We start from the raw sequence: 18,639 nt of genomic DNA on the forward strand, positions 1-18,639 counted from the left end.
TATTCAAAATTCAAGGTGTCTGTAGTTGAGCTGAACTATTTTGAAGCTATATAGCGCAGCTAAGAGGCTCTAGAGCTGTTTTCTCCTGAAACAGTACAATGTGTCCATTCCATTTATCTAAACAAACTAATTATATCAATTGCAATCAGCCATTATAGTATCAAAGCTTTATGGATACCCATCCTATAGCTACTGGCATAGGTTTTTGAAGCAGAGGTTTGTTGGAGAACCTGTCAAGTATTTAGTGATTTCTTGGGTGTCCTAAAAGACTGAGATAATAGCCCAAATTTTCAACACTTGCCATCAAGTGGCAGAGAATAATCTACTCTGAAGAGTACATAAAAAGCATAGAAACATAGAGCTGGAATGGATTGTGAGGGTCATCTAGTTCAGTCCCCTGCACTGAGGCAGGACCCTAGTATACCTAGTCCTCTCCAACAGGTGTTTGTCTATCTATCTAGCCTATTCTTAGAAACCTCCAGTGACAGGGATTCCACAATTCCCTTGGAATTCTAGTCCAGAACTTCACTACCCTTATATCAGAGGGTAGCCGTGTTAGTCTGGATCTGTAAAACTAGATGGGATTCTGGATTCTTTGCTGCTTTTACTACCCTTATAGTTAGAAAGTTTTTTTCTAATATTTAATCTAAATCTCCCTTGATGCAGACTAAGCGGAATACTTCTTGTCCTGCCTTCAGTTGACATAGAGAACAATTGATTCCCATCTTCTCCATAACAGCCATTAACAATTTGAAGACCATTATCAAGTTGCCCCTCACTCTTCTTTTCTCAGGACTAAACATACCGAGTTGTTTTAACCTTTCCTCATAGATCAGGTTTGCTGAACCTTTTTGTAGCTCTCCTCTGAACTCTATCCAGTTTGTCCACATCTTTCCTAAAATATGGCTCCCAGAACTGGCCACACGCTCCAGCTGAGGCATCACCAGTGCCAGATAGAGTGAAACAGTTACCTCCGGTGTCTTACATGCAATGCTCATGTTAATACACCCCCCCCCCCATAAGAATGATAGGGGTTTTTTTTTCACAACTGCATCACGCTGTTGTCTTACTCAACAAAACTCTCTGTGTGTTTTGTGTAACTTTTCTACATAGCTGGACAAGAAGCGTTAATGTATTTATTCTCCTGTTGTCAGCAAAAACCTATCTTATACAGATTTATGGGCATGTAATCCATTCTTGATGTACAGATACATTCACACAAGTCCATCCTCATTTTGATGAGGATATATCTCCTTAGTGTGCCACCTTGCTAGGCTCTATAATGACTCAACCTGTCTTCCTGCAGAATTATGAACTGGCATTAAAGTATTTCCAGAAGGCTGCAGAACAAGGGTGGGTAGATGGACAGCTTCAGCTGGGCTCAATGTATTACAGTAAGTGGTTTCAGAATGTTGTTGCATTAAGTATTCACTGGATGGCGCTGGAACACTAGGAGTGTGTTTAACATATATGAGTCAGTACTGTATATTCATCACAAGAATTTAGACCACCTAGCACAAAATATAGTCTTCATGTTCCTTTAGTTTGAATGCTTAGACCTTACTTGATGGAATTTTTCTTAACAAATTGCCTTCAGCTACTGTTGTTTAATTGTTAAAATTAAAAACACAAATACTATATCCTTAATTCTGATTGCAGTTCTGCCTTTGTGAGGTATTCGTTCGCCATCTCTGAATAGTGTTGACCTCTGGTGTGTCTTCTTTCTTTGTAGATGGCATTGGAGTGAAGAGAGACTATAAACAGGCTTTGAAATATTTCAATTTGGCCTCCCAGGGTGGTCATATTCTGGCTTTCTATAATCTGGCACAGATGCACGCCACTGGCACCGGGGTGATGCGCTCCTGTCATACTGCTGTTGAGGTAAGGACCTCTCTTCATAAACTTACAACCCAGACTAAGTCGTAGAGCTGGTCAGGAATGTTTCGATTTCATTATTTTTGTAGAAAATGCTGATTTGTCAAAACAAAACTGTTCATGAGAAGCGTCAGTTTTTTGTTCTGAAAAAAACTGAAAATGTCTTGATGCTTCTGAAATAAAAATTCCAGGGTTTTTTCTTAGAAATTATTTTTTGTTTTGAAATTTAAGCTAATTAAAAAAATAGGTCAAATTGAAACAATGTTTTCAGTTGATGCCAACCAATTATTTTTTTTTCCAAACTGTGAAAATCTTCAAGATTTTGACTTTGTCCCCATACAGGACAGGAAAAATTTCAAATTCTTAAACATTCTTGGGACAGCAAAAGGGTTTCCCATCTAGTTCTAGCAATATGTGAAACAGTGAAATTTACTGACTGTGTAAGTAGGCAGCAACCCACTTGAAATCAGTGGAACTGTACACTTCCCCCAGTCCCCACTAGTACTGAATTTTTCCTGTTGAGTTTGGAACCTATTTCACAGTATAACTTGATAAATGAACAAGCACCTATATATTCCAGGCAAGGTTCCTAAATTCTGTGGCACTCTGCAGTAGCAGACTGGAAGTGTTGCAATAGCTTCACTTAAATTAGGAGAGGAAAAAAAAATGGGGGAGGGGGAAGGATTTTTAATATGAACGCAAGTGATACAACCAAGATGGTAGTCTCTATTTATTTTGAAACGTGAGTTCTCCAGCAAGGGAGAGCTTCAAGATTATCTTTGTAATGGAGAGCTAGAAAGTGTTTGCTTGTTTGCTTTTAAGCTGAGGTTCTGAAGTAATGTGGCTTCTGCCACAGATTTTGTGGAAAGTGTGGGCCCTGTGCACAAACACATGCAATACAGACAATTTTTTGAATTCCAAACAGCGCTTTCTTTAAAAAAAAAAAAAAAAAAGAAAGAAAAGAAAACTGGTGACCTCATTTTTCCTTATGCTGTCTTGCCTGGGTTAGCCACTTATTCTTCACACTGGTTGAGGTATGAACCTCCTACAATAGCGACTGGCTTTTGGATCTAGAGTTACACTCAAAGAAACCTAGTGTTTTGCTGGTTTGTTCTGAGGCTGTTGTATTTCTGCTGTACTTGCATTGTTAAGGATGTGCTATTAGACTATTAAGCCACTTAGGTCCTTCTTCTTATATGTTTCTTCCTGTTTCCAGAACCACTACTGTCCACTTAAATAAACTGTTTGAAAGGCTGTCTAAGACATACCGCCTCTTATCCTTTAAACAATAAACTTCTGAAGAAGCCCCTGATGATTGTGTGGTGTTCTTTTTTTCCCTACAGTTATTTAAGAATGTATGTGAACGAGGGCGCTGGTCTGAGAGACTCATGACTGCCTACAATAGCTATAAAGATGGTGATTCAAATGCTGCTGTGGTTCAATATCTCCTGTTGGCAGAACAAGGCTACGAAGTGGCACAGAGCAATGCTGCCTTCATACTTGATCAGAGTAAGGGGCTGTGCTAGCTTGTGTCAAACAATAGCTCGTTGTGGGTTAGTGGTAACTGTCCATTTAACATGCAATGCATCATCAAGCAAGGCATACCTAGGATTAAGTAGCTGGTCTGAACTAATAAGGTTGCTTGGAAAGCAAGAATTCTCCCCCATCCTGACTGCTTCCTATATTCAGAAGTTATTGATTCTATTTCTCATGCCCTGTAAAAATATTTTTCTGGTCTGAGTGTTAATGAACATTTGAAGTCTGACATACCTGTGTTACGGAAGGAGAGGGTGAGACAGCGAGGCCTAGTGCTTTACTTCTTAGTGAAGAGTTGTTACCCTCTTATTCTTGACTAGAAAGAATGACAAACAGGTAGCTGGGCAGCTGAGCTCTTTTGCTAAACTTGAAAGAACTGCTTAGTAATTAAATCAAGCTTCACTAAAAATGGGTGACCAGAGTAAAGTGTTGCAATACAGCAGGGTTATCAGAACATATTAGAAGTACAGTGATACGTTTTTTTAACAACCTAGACATTTATCAGAAAGTGCAGGAACCCAACATTTAAGTTTTGTGCGGATCTCAAAAACACAACTGCTATGGGGTTTGTGTAATTAGCTTAATAAGTAAGTCAGCCTGTTGACTGCTAGTAGACATCATAGTTTTGTTTTGTTTTTAATGATGCTAGAAGGTGCCACACTGAGCACACTGATGGCTTCAGTATCCAGAAAGGATACAACAGTGGCAGGGCATTTTGGAAGCTTGTTCTGTCCTTATGTCTCAGTGTTGATCTGGAAAACATCACCTGTAAGAGTAAGAGGGCAAGTTTCCATGGACTCTGAGACTGCCATTTGTGGTGTCACTCTTAAGAAGTGATCACATGTCCACTGAGGACTAGACTGACACTAATTCATTTTACATAGGGTATCATTTGCTGCCACATAATATTTCAAATTTGAAACCAATACTTTAGAGTTGAAAGAATTTGAAATGGAATATTAATCTTTTGACCTACGGAGCACTTCCACAGCCATCCCTTTGTGTGACACTGTCAATAAAAGCCTAAAACTTCCACACATTTCTGAAATTGATTCTAGCACTGCACACTATGTGTAATTTTTCTTAACTACTTAGATCCTGTCCCTTCAACCATGCTTGGAAGTTACACACTTTTGAAACTTGTAACTCAAGTTAAAATAAGTAAAATTGTTCAACTCTTTTATTCAAAAACTGCTTTTTAAGGCTACATTTTCAAATCTTCCCAGCTTTCAATGAAAACCATGGGAGTTGCTGAGGGCTGAGCTCTTGGGGGTGGGGGGGGAGGGGAACCATTGACCATTGTATTAGATGCTTACATGGGAGCTAAAATTGTGATAATCTGGCCTCATTAAAGGTGCTAAGTACTCTGTTATCTGCAACACAAGTTGTCTACAAGACAAATAAACTTTATATTGTAACACATCATATGTTTTCTAACTTGGCTGCTCTATGTTACTCCAGCTAGAGAAATCTAGGGATTTCCCCTTTTGCCATATGTGGATTGCCCCTTTGTACTTCTGGTCCTCATGGGAACCTAGAAAAGGGTATAGAATGGGAGGCATAGAGGTAGCTACACCAGCTTTACACCGCTCAAAATTCTGTTCCCTTTGCACCACAAGTGCAGCATAGAGAAGAAAGAACCAAAGGTCAGAATCTGACCTATCATCTCTGACGCACAGCTGTTTAATCCAGGTCAGCAAAGGTTTTTGTAAATGGTGAACATGCACACTGACATGCATGTAATCAGGAAGACACTATGGAGTTTCTGTGCCCTGTTCCTGCTTGACTTAATTACTTCCTTTTTTTCCTGCAGAAGAGGCCAGCATAGTAGGAGAGAATGAGACTTATCCCCAAGCCTTGCTGCATTGGAATAGAGCAGCCTCCCAAGGTGAGTCACAGTTCAATGATGACCATTTCACTTTGAGCACCTGGTCTAGTTTATTACCTACAAGTTATTTATTAAGTAAGTTACTCTCTCCTTTGGAATAAAACAAATGTTGTATCAACAGACAGTTACTTTCTGGGTAGTTCCTTGACTGAAGTATTCTGCTCTCTGTCAAGGACTTACTCTTTATCCAGTTTTCAATATAAGAATTAGCTCCATACAACTTGAGTCTTCTGGGAATTAGAAGAGATTCAGTGACTTTCAGCTCTGCAGTCTTACACTTTCTGCCTACCTTATAGGCTTTCTACTTATATGGCTGCTGCTCCCAGTGATTTCCCTTCTAAATCACTACTTTGAAGGATTTATAATTACTTTGACAATAATCAGACAGTGTTTTTAGTCTGTCTCAAATCGGTTTGATAGTCCTTGATTTGAGTGTAAACAATAGCTCAGTGGTTTGGAGCCTATCTCATGGAGGTCATGTTTTCCTATGACTCAAAGAACAGATTTATTTTTCAAAAAGCTGTTTGGCTGGCCATTGGCCAAGATTAAAGTAAGTCCTAGTGCTGTTACAGAGAGACTAGGTGAGAAGGAAAAAGTCAAATATTTAAGATTCTTGGAGGTGGCACATCCTCCCAAGCATATGTTGGTTTAACTGTCTCTGAACTGATCCTTGAGGGACACAATTTAATTATTTAAGTACTCACACTGAACTACGTAGGCTTGCTGGAATTCCAGATTTAAATCCCTACAGTCTTGATTGAGCCTTTCATCCTTCCAAGCTAGAGTGCCATGCGGTTAACTGTGATGATGATCTCTGGAATGGGTCCTTATAAACTGAGGCTCTGCACAATGTTGCCACAGACTGTCCCATGGCTCCTTTCATAAGAGTAGAGGTTTACCTGTGTGTGGTTGGGAAACTTTCCTCTCCACATCAGGTACGCTCTGTAGTGCTTACCTGGTGCCCTTCAACCCAGAGAGAGGTGTATTTCAGTGGTATAATAGAGACAAGGTGGGTGAGGTAAATCTCTTTTATTGGACCACGTTCTGTTGGTGAGAGAGACAAGCTTTCAATCTCCAGTAAAAGATACTACCTCACCCACCTTGTCTCTCCAGTATGCTGGGACTGACACAGCTATAACTACACTGCATATGATGGTAGCTTAGTTTTCAGTGCATGAGGCATCTGAGAATCCTTCAGGTGAAAGGCCTTGTATAAATGTATAAACCTTCATTATTTTTCTGGATAATAACATCAGTTACCATTCAAACTAGCAATGCAAAGTGTGAAATTATACATAGGATCTTAAACAGTTTAATGTTGAAGGGACAGTGTCAAATGATCTGTCTCAACTTTGACTTGTTTTTAAGACTAGCTGCAAGTATCAGTTGTTGTAAACAATACACTACTATTTAACCACTGAGACCTTGCCTCATTGGCAGTGTGCCCCAAATCAATGGCCAACCACTAGTGTAGTTGCAAATGCCTGGTGTAGACAAGTTAGGATATGATTTGTGTTGATAGGGCATATCCTGATTAAAGCATGGGTAAGCTCCATCATTGCAAATTGCAACTTGCCTTTTCTAAACTAGGGGTTTGCACTGGTGCAGCCATATCAGCAACTGGCCACCAATGAGTTAAACAGGGGCAAGTTTGCAATGTAGGCAGGGCCTAAGGAATTGCCAAAAAAAAACAACTCTGCTTTATATCTAAAACTTAAGTTGATGTAGTTACATTTTTTCCACCTTGTGCAATGTAGTTAGGTCAACCTAATATTCATGGTAGATGCAGCTAGGTTGACGAAAGAATTCCATTGGTTTGGGAAACAGCTCTGGGAGAGGTGCATTTACTATAGCAATGGAAAAACCCCTTATGTTGCTGTAGAAAGTGTCTACGCTACAGTGGTATAGCAATGTAGCTGCACTTGTGCTGCTGTAGCATTTATAGTGTAGACATACCAAAAGCCTTTGGGCATGTGGCACAGATCTATAATGTTGGCTCCAACAAAACCATTGGAAACGTGGAAAAATTGATGTATGAGAAGGACTAACACACCAACCCATTTGGCAATTATTTTTTGCCAAAAAAAAAAAAGCTAAAACTGTAAAAACGTCACTTTTCTTAGCAGGCGGGGGTGGGAGTATATTTTTAAATTAGCCAATATAAGGACATTATAAGATAAAATATGTAAGGTAGAAAATTAGCAAATAAAACAGTAGCTGAACCATTATGCAAGACACCCGAACATGTTTTATAGCTTTCCCAGAGGCTTCAGTTGGTCTTAAACTGCAGTTATTTTGCTAATACCGCTGTGATTATGGAACCCTTCATCATTTTATTACTTTGAACTCTTGCATGAAAGCAGGACAGTTCAGCTGCTGATGCTCTTATGAACACCTTGGGAATAAAAGATTCTGTGTTTTCATTGTACAAGAAGAAAAATAAAGCAAATAATATGATTTAAAAGACATATTGAAACACAATGCTTTTCTAGAAATCATCAGTACATCTTAAAATGAAACTAGAGGCACACCTTGCATAGCTCACTTGTCTTATACTTGTACTGTCTTTTCTCTAATTAGGTTACACTGTTGCTAGAATTAAGCTTGGAGATTACCATTTCTATGGCTTTGGTACCGATGTTGATTATGAAACTGCATTTATTCACTATCGACTGGCATCAGAGCAACAGCATAGTGCCCAAGCCATGTTTAACCTGGGGTACATGCATGAGAAGGGACTGGGCATCAAACAGGTGAGCACAGCTTGATATGAGTAATTAGTTTATTCAAAGTATTTATTTATTTATTTATTAATAAATATATTTCTATTGCTAACTGACATCGGTCCCTTCCGTGGTAGGCACTATATACAAGCCTAAATAGACCAGACTGACAAAGGGTGGAAGGCAGGAAATATTATGTCTGTTTTGCGCATGGGGAACTCAGTCACAGAGAAGTCTGTCTTCCCCTAAAGTTGCAAGATATCTGTGGCAGACAGGAATTGAACCCAAATCTCCTGGGCTAATACTTCCAAAGCATCCTAAGGGATTTAGGAAGAGGGAATTGGATGTGCAAATCCTTTAGACATCTTTAAAATCTCAGCCCAGAGTCCCCATCCAGTGCTTTAACCCCAAGATTGCCCTTGCACTCAGAGGTCGTGTTCAGGTGCTCTGGAGATTGCCCGTCAGGCTTTGTGCATCCTTATTCTTAAGCAACAAATAGTAGCCTTTACTGTCTTGCAATATTAGCTGTGATTTCACACTGAACTAAGCTATGATTATCTCCCCAAACCACACTCCTTTAAAGAGAAGCCAACAAATTTGGTTCCTGGAAACATTATTCCTCACCACTTGTGAATCACTTTTAGGATCTAAAGGAACCTGGAAAGCATGAATAAATACAACTTTTGGTCAAGTAAACCTCAACCCTATTCTCTCACTCTTTTGTGTAGTGCGTAGTGAAGAATATATGTACATGTAAGAACTGCTCAGAACTCACATACATTATTATAGGGGCATTTAGTAGCAACCTGTCTCTCTGTTGCCTATTACTTTCCATCTGGAAAGGTTCTTGAGACCTTTTATTTATCTCTCACCTCCTTTGCAGCAAGTCTTTGAAATCCAGCATACACTCAGGCAAATGTGCTTCGGTTTTTTGGTTTTCTTTTGTTTTGTACCCTCCATCCCCAATGAAATTCATTCAAATTTCTCAGAGAACTTTTTAAAAAAAATTCTATATTTCTCCTCTTTCTTGGGTGCCTCAGAAAACTTTTGGCAGCATGCCAAGATAATTCGTCTTGAAAATGCTGGACTCATGCTGTTGCCAAAACAGCAACAGACAATATACAGAACACCTGGGTGACAAGGAGCCAGACCATGGACCCAGCACATGTCCTTAACAGTCCTGTCTTCCACTGTGGTAACATTACGTGGGGCAGAGGAGCCCCCACCTCTGCAGGGGGGAAAGAAAGGAGCCAAGCCAAACTCCCCCTCATCCACTTCTTGGAACTAGCACATGGCTCTGTAGACCCATAATCCCTCCCTGAAAAATCCCCCCCTTTGATGGCAGCCTTCTTCTGTTGTGAGCTAGTGTGATTAGTCCTATAACTCAAACAATAGAAGTCTGTGATGCAATGCTGAAGGTTCAGGGTTCAAACTGTGATGATGGGAGAGGGGGTGGAGTGCAGATTGTTCCAGATGTACAATTTTTCTTTACCTTTCCTTAACATACACACAAAAAGCCAGGAAATTGTGTGCAAAAAAAAACGTATTTAGGTTGGCAAGTCAAGCCATTGAAAATTAAGAAATGGCAGATTTGCGATTGCCGATGCTATCTTCATTCTGCCACCTTTATATGTATGCATTATGTATCTTTAATTGCACTGTAATATACTGTTTTTCCACAGAATCTCTACCATATTCAGTGCATAGGTTGGTTACACAAGGAGCCAGAATTATGGTTGCAATAGGCAACCGTAAATCTGTCACTTCATAATTTGAGTATTTGCATTTGAAATTTTAATATTCTCAATGTGTAGGGTGATACATGTTATAATAATAGGCAGAGCAGGTAGCAACACCTGTTATGAAAGTGGCCCAACATTTCCCATTATAAGACTGTTTTCAGTTGCTTATAACTTTAACTGTTTGGGAAGAAATTTTGCAATGCTGGGTGTCTGCCTCAGGCTGAATACTTTGTGGAAAATTTCAGCCAAATGGGTCAGCAAGCATGAGGCTAGGGAAATGTTTTTGCTCATTTTTTTTAAAAATCACACAACCTTTTTCTTTGAAAAGCTTTGCTGTCACCATGCTTTGGAACAGGGACTTGAAATCAGAAATGTGCCTTTTGCCATCTCTGACAGTCTATTCAAATTTGGCAATGTTATAACCCTTTCAAAAATCATTACTATGTGCTCTGTAGAGTTGTTAAATTTTAGCATCTAAATTTCCAGAAATTGCATAGGCAGCCTTAATTCTGGCATTTCCTAAAATTTGATTGCTTGGCTTTGCAACCTTAATGTTGTTTTAACAATCTTTATTTGCCTCCAGGGAGGGGGGGAGAGAGCGTATGTGTGAGAGAGAGAGACAGAGAGAGGGAATTTCAGGCAGCTTCTTAAGTATTAAAATATGGATCATTACTCACATGAAAGTAGCATTAAAGAATTATAATAAGAAATTAGAAATAAGACTCTTGCCATTAAGAAAACACAACAATTTACAAATTTTAAAGGAAAGCCCAAGTTTGTGTTTACAGTAAGTAAGGATGTGAACATACCCTGTTTTCACCTTCACTAGAGTTAGTCAACTCATGGTTTTTTATTTAAACTCTTAAAGTGCTTCCACACTTCAATAGTTCTCAAATTTTGAAGTGTTTGTAAAAATAAATGGTGTTAACGTCAATATTTCTAGAATTTGTCCCAAATGAGAGATGTTTGATTATGGATTTAAAAACAGAAGTTTTTCAAGGGATGGAGAATAGATTGAGAAGAACTGTTTTTATTGTGTTGGTTTAATATTTGAGAAAAATGAGTTTGCCGTGTTGTATTAGTTTTTTTTACAAAGATTTCTCGAAAAGAGACTTGATCGGGGAGGGGCTGCTTTTAACAGGTACTGGGTATCATTAATATTCAAAATTGAGTTTGCACCTTACGAATTTGTAGCAAATATTTTGTGAAGGGACCAAACTCACTAAACAGTCTCCTTCATAAAACAGCAGAAGAAAATGGAAATACAAGATGTATAAAGCAGTGTGTAAACTGAACACAACAGCTGTGATTCTAATGAAAAACACTAACAAACTTGATGGCTAACTTCATTTCCCTTATTACTGTTAGTATAGCACAAGTGTGAAAAGGGAAGTGTTCCCTATCACCTTGAATAAAAAGCTTGCTAGGGGAGGTTTCTAAGGAATTCTCTCAACCTTTCTTTCTTCGTTGAAATAAAACAACCAACTGTAAAATAGCTAACATAACCCATTAGCACAAGGTGTATATGACTGTTTTCTGTATTTCTTAAAATTCCAATAGGCTTTGTCATATAGCAACAAGCAGAAAGATTATGGAGTCACTTGGCAGCATCTGCATAGTTAGGGTTGCATTCTAAAATGGATTCAATGAGACCTAAAATACTGGGGCTTGATTGGTTGGTTGATATTCTCTAATGTATGTGGCCAGTCTGCTATAGGAGTGTCTGCGGAAGAGGGGTTTAAAATTAAGGCTCCCCTACTGCTTTGCAAAGTCCTGTGTGTGTATTAAAATACATTGATTGAACAGCCACTCTTGCATCAATTTCAACAGTTTTACTCTCACACAGAGATAAACCTAGCATGGATGTGGATGCAAATACATGGCTTGAAACAGAAGGTGGTGGGATAGAACAGATCTTAATGAAAGAAAGTTGGCCACAAAATGATTCTTCCTTTGAAAAGGGTTTTTTTAATGAATGGGCATTATTGGCTCTTATCTGGCAAACAAGCAAAGTCTAAAAACTCCTTTTGGTATCAGAAGTTCTTGGCCCTGAGGTAACCACCAACTTAACTACCTTAATTTTGTTTGGGTTTCTTTGGAAATAGATTTCACTGTATTATGTATTAATTACAGGATATTCACCTTGCAAAACGCTTCTATGACATGGCAGCTGAAGCCAGCCCAGATGCTCAAGTTCCTGTCTTCCTAGCACTCTGTAAACTTGGGATTGTCTACTCCTTGCAGTATGTACGAGAAACCAATGTAAGTAATGCAAACACTTAAGAGTGATGGCAAGGAATCCTTATTCCTAACTTTGGAACCTCTTTAGAAGTGGAAGTAAAACATCACATCCTCACCCTAAACTCCATACCTTTTAGGATAAACTTTTCTGCTTTGTCTTGTTTTCTTCTATTTCACAAGAGAAATGGAAAGAACTAAGGTCTCAATGCCTTTCCTACCTCCTGAGCTTGCAGGAAACTGTGTGGGATATACTCATTTTATCCTAATAATTAATTCCCCAATCAGTATTCTGGATGCTGTGCTAATACTCCCTTCAGGAGATCTTCCCTGGCCCAAAACTTGATAACTTATGTATGTGAACAGGTTTCCCCAGAATTAAGCTTACCATCCCAGGGACAGCATGCCAATGTTTGCTTGCTTTTCTTCTTTCTGGCTTGATAATACTATATTGTGCTGTTCTTTCAACAGGATCTCCACATAGTGCTTGGTGATCGGCATTAAAGAAATGTTTGTCTGGGTACTTATATGGCCCCCATCACCATATTATCTGACTTCCTCCAATGTTCATTAATTTAATGCATTCCCTCAACACCCCTAAGGACAGGACAGACAAAGGCTGAGAGCAATGATCATACCCATTTTGCAGAAAGGGAGCTGAGGCACGGAGATTAATTGACTTGCTGATGGTCAAACAGGAAGTCTTGGCAGAGTAGGAGGCATGGATTCAGTTCCCTGAGACCTGGTTCAGTGCCATAAGCATAAGTCCATCATTCCCTTCTCTCTGTTTCTCCACTTCTGTTTTCTACTTCTCCACTTTTGTTCAGGACTTTAGGCAGGCTCCAGCAAATGAAAAGAAAAAGAGAAATTTCAGCTTTCATCAGAAAATAAGCAAATGATACCTGAACTACTGCAAAATTCTTTTCCTGTAGCTTTCATGCAGATGTTAAGTCTTGAGCTCCAAGGAAGAAAATATGATAGGAAAAAAAATTCAGTTTGAAGGAGGAGCAGAACAGTTTCTGCTAGTTAATATGGCAGTGTGGGTTATTCTTGCCTCAGGCTTAAGACTGGTGGGTTAAAGGCTTTGCTCACATGAAAGATATGTAAATACATAAGAAGTAGTTGCTGGTGTTCCTTTTATAGTGCATAGCATTTTCTGTTGTAGCTGTTGAAACTGGAGCTTGATTTTGGTTAATCTATTATGGCAAATATTGGTACTGGTGTATTAAAAGAAAACTGCTAAAAATAAAAAATGCAGGTGGCTTTCCTCAGAATTAAAGATGTCTGAAACTGCTACGACATTTCTGACTCATGCAGCCAGAAGAACATAATGGTGAGTTGTTTGTTTTTGTTTTTTAGATCAGAGAGATAGTGTCACATCTTGACATGGACCAGCTGTTGGGCCCTGAGTGGGACCTTTACCTTATGACTATCATCGCTTTGCTCCTTGGAACAGTTATAGCTTACAGACAGAGGCAACACCAAGCTATCCTCAGACCGGTGGGGCTGCGGCCAGCTGTGCCCCAACAAGAACCTCCACCAGAACATCAGCCGCCACAATAGCAGCAACAGAAATCTCAGTGAAAAGAACTATATTCTCCAGCAGAAACTATGTTCATTGTGATTTAGAACAGATCTATGGTCCTTCCCCCCCCAGAAGAGGCTCAAAGAAGCATAAAATTCTGAAAGCTGCTTAGAATGATGCCTTTTTTCAGGGATAAGTAACTTTTTCTAGACTGATTTGAATGTTATTTCAGTGCCAATGGAATAACACAATGGCTTTTTTTGTGAAACACAAGTGTGCTACTACAAAAGTGATGCCTGCTATATCCAATTTCTTTCTTTGAAGTTCTTTTTAATCATCGCTTAAAGTATGTGGAAGACATTGGCTAATAGGAGCTGGCCCATATAGAAAGAAGAAAAATGTTGAAAGGCTGAAGACCTGAACTCTGCTCTTCTGAGCAAAAAGAGATCCTCTAGAACTGTGAGAGAATGTTTTTCTTATCTGCATCCCAAGTATTCGTACAGACCTTATTTTAATTATTCCTTAATAATAGTTTCACGGTTCACGTAACCTCATTTACCTTTGATGACTTAACCTAGATGTTCCATTCAGAAGAAGCAAAAACAAAAGCAAAATCTGTAACTAGTGAGAAAACTTCTTGTTCTCTGTGATTTGCACTTTGGCGTTTTGTTTTTTCCTTGCAGCACACATTTTTGCTAATGGCCAATCTCTATTCAAGAAGGTGAATAGGGATAGATTGCATTTGTAAAATAAAAGAATGATTTAACAAATCCTCCACAGAATGTCCTCCACAAACATTTGGAAAAGTGGTGAATATTTTCTTGTAGCCTCTGTGCAACTTGTGGGATTTCTTAGCACAAGAGCAAAAGGGCAATTTGTTAGTCTTCCTGCTTTATTTTTTTAATCTTGTCTCCATAGTAAGCTGAGAGAGTGGCTTACTGTAGAATGCGGCAAGAATTCTTGTTTAGAAAAGACTCTGATGGGGGGACATGGCCAGAAGCCTTCTCAGCTCAGTTATAGGTAGACTATTTTTCTAGTGTTTCTTTTATTAAAAGATGGAACTCTCGTGTTTCTCCAGCTAGTCTTACAACTTCAGCAATCCAGTCAGTAAGTACAATGGAAATGACCTGTATCACAAGGTCTTTATGCAGCCAGAATCTACATATCTTGCTACATACCTAGTGGGTGCAGCAGAGAATTTTCCTCTATTTGCTGAGCACATCTAAATGAAGGGAGGGGAGGTACAAAGGGGTGAATTCCAGCTCCCTACTCTTGGAGCTGAATTTTTCATCAGCATTGCTGCACTTCAGAATAGCCTAAGGAGTGCTCAGAAATGTGCTGGCTGGTAACAGCCCCTCACTAGAACACAGGAGCATCTAGCTGTGTCCCCTCTGCCATCTATGTCAGAATGACATAACAGATGGCTATAGCACCTGAGGACTCGCCTCGATGGGGGAATCCAGAATGGAGGTGGTCCCAATGGATTATGGCTCCTTCGTGTCACCAGAGCAGTGCAAAGGTGCCACACTGGGGTAGAGAATCAGATCCATAAACTCAAGGTTCTTGTTTTGTAAAATTTTTGATAGTTGTTTTAACTGATCATAACCATTTGGAAGCTAAATGCACAAAGTAAATATAGGAGACCAGCTTTCTGGGAGAAGAAGGCAGAAATCTGTACTCTTTTTTTTTTTTTTTTTTTTTTTTTTTTTTTCTCAGTAGCAGATGCGGATATTTGTTTCCATATTAACACTATACCCTGTGGATACACTATTTTAAAGCAAAATGAAATTTGAATATTCAAGACTCTGACGCTGCCTCTAGATCATACGTTGTGCATTTAAAGAGTTAACAGCTTCCTTTTTAAAGGCTTTTGTTCAGTAGATCGGAATTTAAGTAAGAACCCGCTTGTATGAAAAGGCTTCGAAACTGTGAGATCCTGTACGTTTTGCACATAATGTGTTTATAAAGAGTTGAATGGGCAAGGTTTCTTTGCAGTTAACTTGTTGCATTTTGGGAGAAGGGCTAAATATTCTTTCCTGGAAGCTAATGTTTTGTGGCTGACTGCAGTATTATGAATACAGAAAAAACTTTTAGATACTCCAAGAGCGTGGAGTCAGAACCTCACCAGGTCCTCATGGAAGTTCCATTCTGGGGCAAGGGGGTGTTTCAGTTCTGTTTGAGAGGGAACAGTATTGAATTTCTGCATGGTCTGATTAAAATGTACAGCAGTCCATTAACTGCATTATTTAAAAAAAAAATTTCAGTGAACTTCCAAACCTTTTCACTCTGCGGTATTTTACCTCTTCCCTTGATTTTGTAGATCTCTCTAGTTCAGCATAAGGTAGTTAAAGGCTGGATATGGAAAACATTTTCCAATTCACCACCACTGAATGCATTGTGTATCTATTTTGTTTTTTAACAGTTCTACCATTTGCTAATCTTAATTTTTATTTAAAAGGTTTTGAATGCTATAATCTAATAGAGCTAAATTCTAATGGCTCACTCCTAGCTATGTGAGAATTCATTCCCATGAAATGGTTTATAACAGCAGTCTTTTGTAGCTGGCTTTGCACAGAGCTGAAACATTTTACATTAAAGAAATCAACAGAAGGCAATATATCAAAACATTTTTTCATTTTATAGAATTGCCTTTTGAGAAGTACAACATAAGCAATAAGGAAATTTTCCCCTACTGTTGACCATCGCTTAATCTTGTCAAATGGCATCCATTTGAATAAAGTGATAATAGCAGAAACTAGTTTATATGAATAACATCAAACTAACTCAGGGATTAAAGAAATATGAGTAGATTTTCTAGATCATCTGCCTACTGTGTGGTTTAGTTTTTCTGATAATCCCTTACTGTTCTGTTCCAAACTTTGCAGCATATTTTTGCTTCTTACAAAAAAAGGACTTAGCAATAGTGAATTATTTCAGGTTGTGCATACAGTTTATCAACCAGTTTTCAATTTCCTAAGTAAGTAGGACTGGATTTTTAATTATCTTGCTGCTATTTGTTTTTAAAGAGCATCTTTTCATTTTTGGTGGCACACCTTGTCTTTCTAGTTGTGTGCAAGAGCAGTTTGAAGGGAAATTGAGTTTAAAATAAAATTTCCATTCAGTTGATCACTTGGTGTGGCAGTTCAAATTTTTTTTCTAGTTCAGTGAAGTTATGTTGCTAAAGTTGAGTATGCACCTGCCAAACTTTGAAGGCTAATATGTGAGTGCTGAATACTTCACCATTGGGAAGTTAGGTAACTTCAGTCAAAAATAAGTGATAATTTGAGATTGTATTGGTTAAAAATCTACTGACACTGAATTCTGCTCAGTTTATTTTCCCCTATATTTCTTTTCTCTCATTCTTTATTTTGGAACCTTGAATGAGAACAGGATTTCTGAATGTGAACTGCAGTTGTGTGCTGAGTGAAATAATTATATAGACCTCCTCCCCATACCCCACTCCAGCAGTGTTTTAAGTGCAAACTTTACCTATCCAATCTTCCCAGTGCTTACTGTACTAACAGTAGAGCAGCCAAATGCCATCAGTGGGAGTTCTACATGTGGAAAGAAATTAGAAAGATGAAGATCTGAGGAGAGAATTTTATTCCAGTGACCCCAAATCACTAACCTTATGTACCTGTCAACTTAAAAATGTTGCTTGTAATTTGAAAACAAAACTCTTAAATAGTTGATTTAACTTTCAAGTTGAGAATTTAGGATTCTGTCATCTGCATTTTCCTTGGTGATATTTGTCCAAAGATCTGCTTACATCAGTTGTCATTATTCATTTGTTTGGAAATATTTCACCCTATGACTAATAATTTCTAATGGGGAATAAGTAGCAGAAGAAGGGAGCTTGCGTTAATACAAATGTCCTTAGATCGTTTTTTCAAAACATAAAGGTGAAACTTTTTAAAGTTTTCCATGAGACTTTGGCTGTTGTGATAAACTTGCTGAAGTAAAACTCATTAACCTGTCTTTCCATGTGACTTTTCAAGAAGGTTAAATGTATTGTCAAAGCATTTATAGTGTTCAAAAATATTATGTACCAATCCTGTTGCCATCAATATACAAATTGAGTTTGGCACATTGTTATTACAGGGGGAAAGCTCAACTTCACCAATCTTTTCCTTTATAAATAGGCAACCATAAGTTGATATTTATGTTTGGGTTCCAGAGAATATTCACATATACAACAATGAAAAGGCTTAATATGACTTGAGAACTACTATAAGTGCATAAGGGCAGGCAAGGGCTACTGGCAAAAGTCCTTTTTGTCTTTATCAGCTGCAACTGTTAAGAGGATATTGTAGGGATTTTTAAAATTTATTTTGTATTTAAGGAAATGCAGCATAAAGGCTGGTAAAGTGTAATATAATTGTGTAAACAAATTATGTTAATAGATGTACAGATTCATTTTGTACTGTATCTTTAATCCTGTGAAATAAAGTTACCACCTCTATGGTTAGCCTATATGCTGTAAGATACTGTAGTTCTGATAACAAAGGCTTCTAACTATAGGCTAAAACTATATATAAAGTCCTGCTTCTATGTATTTTCATTCCAAATGCTGCCCTGAACCCACAAAGGCATTGCATCTGCTAATTCAGGGTTGGTAAGGCACTGGACGTTAGGAAACCTGGGTAGTAATGCCAGATCTGCACAAGTCCACATACCAAGTCTATGGCATATTGCTTAATTTCTGTGCCTCCGTTTTCCAATATTTAAAATGGAAATAATGCTTTTTGCAGACATGGAGCTGCTGTGTAACACTGATCTGTGATTTTACGTAACTGTGTGAGACCTGGTCAGTGAATTAGATTCTTCTTTGAGTTAGATGCAGTCATGTATTCCACTTAGGTGTGCATGCCCAGCACGCTGCCAGAGAATGTGCCTAGCAGGACCTGTAGGGGGGCGACGCTCATATCTCATGGCTGTAGCTCCACTCCTGACTATATGCAACCCCAAGTTCTCTCAGTTCCTTCCTACTGCCCATAGCTGGAGTCAGAACTCTATAGTTTTCAACCTCACAATCCTCTATTCAGTGACTTTTATTTTTTTCTAATTGTATATAGTTCATTAGTACCCCAGTATAGTGTTAGACCTTGTATT

General features: G+C 38.5%; 1 protein-coding gene across 2 annotated transcripts in view; it reads left to right on the top strand.

Moving 5' to 3' along the window:
* SEL1L (SEL1L adaptor subunit of ERAD E3 ubiquitin ligase) overlaps positions 1-18,000 on the top strand; it is a 52,772-nt gene extending 34,772 nt beyond the window's left edge. For both annotated transcript variants that reach the window (XM_030558979.1, XM_030558978.1), the window contains 7 exons: positions 1,307-1,394; positions 1,733-1,881; positions 3,219-3,384; positions 5,225-5,299; positions 7,880-8,052; positions 11,898-12,026; positions 13,362-18,000. In XM_030558979.1, coding sequence (XP_030414839.1) covers positions 1,307-1,394; positions 1,733-1,881; positions 3,219-3,384; positions 5,225-5,299; positions 7,880-8,052; positions 11,898-12,026; positions 13,362-13,565 — 984 coding nt within the window. In that variant the 3' untranslated portion in view covers positions 13,566-18,000. The remainder of the gene's footprint in view (positions 1-1,306; positions 1,395-1,732; positions 1,882-3,218; positions 3,385-5,224; positions 5,300-7,879; positions 8,053-11,897; positions 12,027-13,361) is intronic.
* The last annotated feature ends 639 nt before the right edge of the window (positions 18,001-18,639 follow it).

Source organism: Gopherus evgoodei, chromosome 4 (assembly GCF_007399415.2).
Source record: "Gopherus evgoodei ecotype Sinaloan lineage chromosome 4, rGopEvg1_v1.p, whole genome shotgun sequence".
In the NCBI taxonomy this organism is placed as follows: domain Eukaryota; kingdom Metazoa; phylum Chordata; order Testudines; family Testudinidae; genus Gopherus; species Gopherus evgoodei.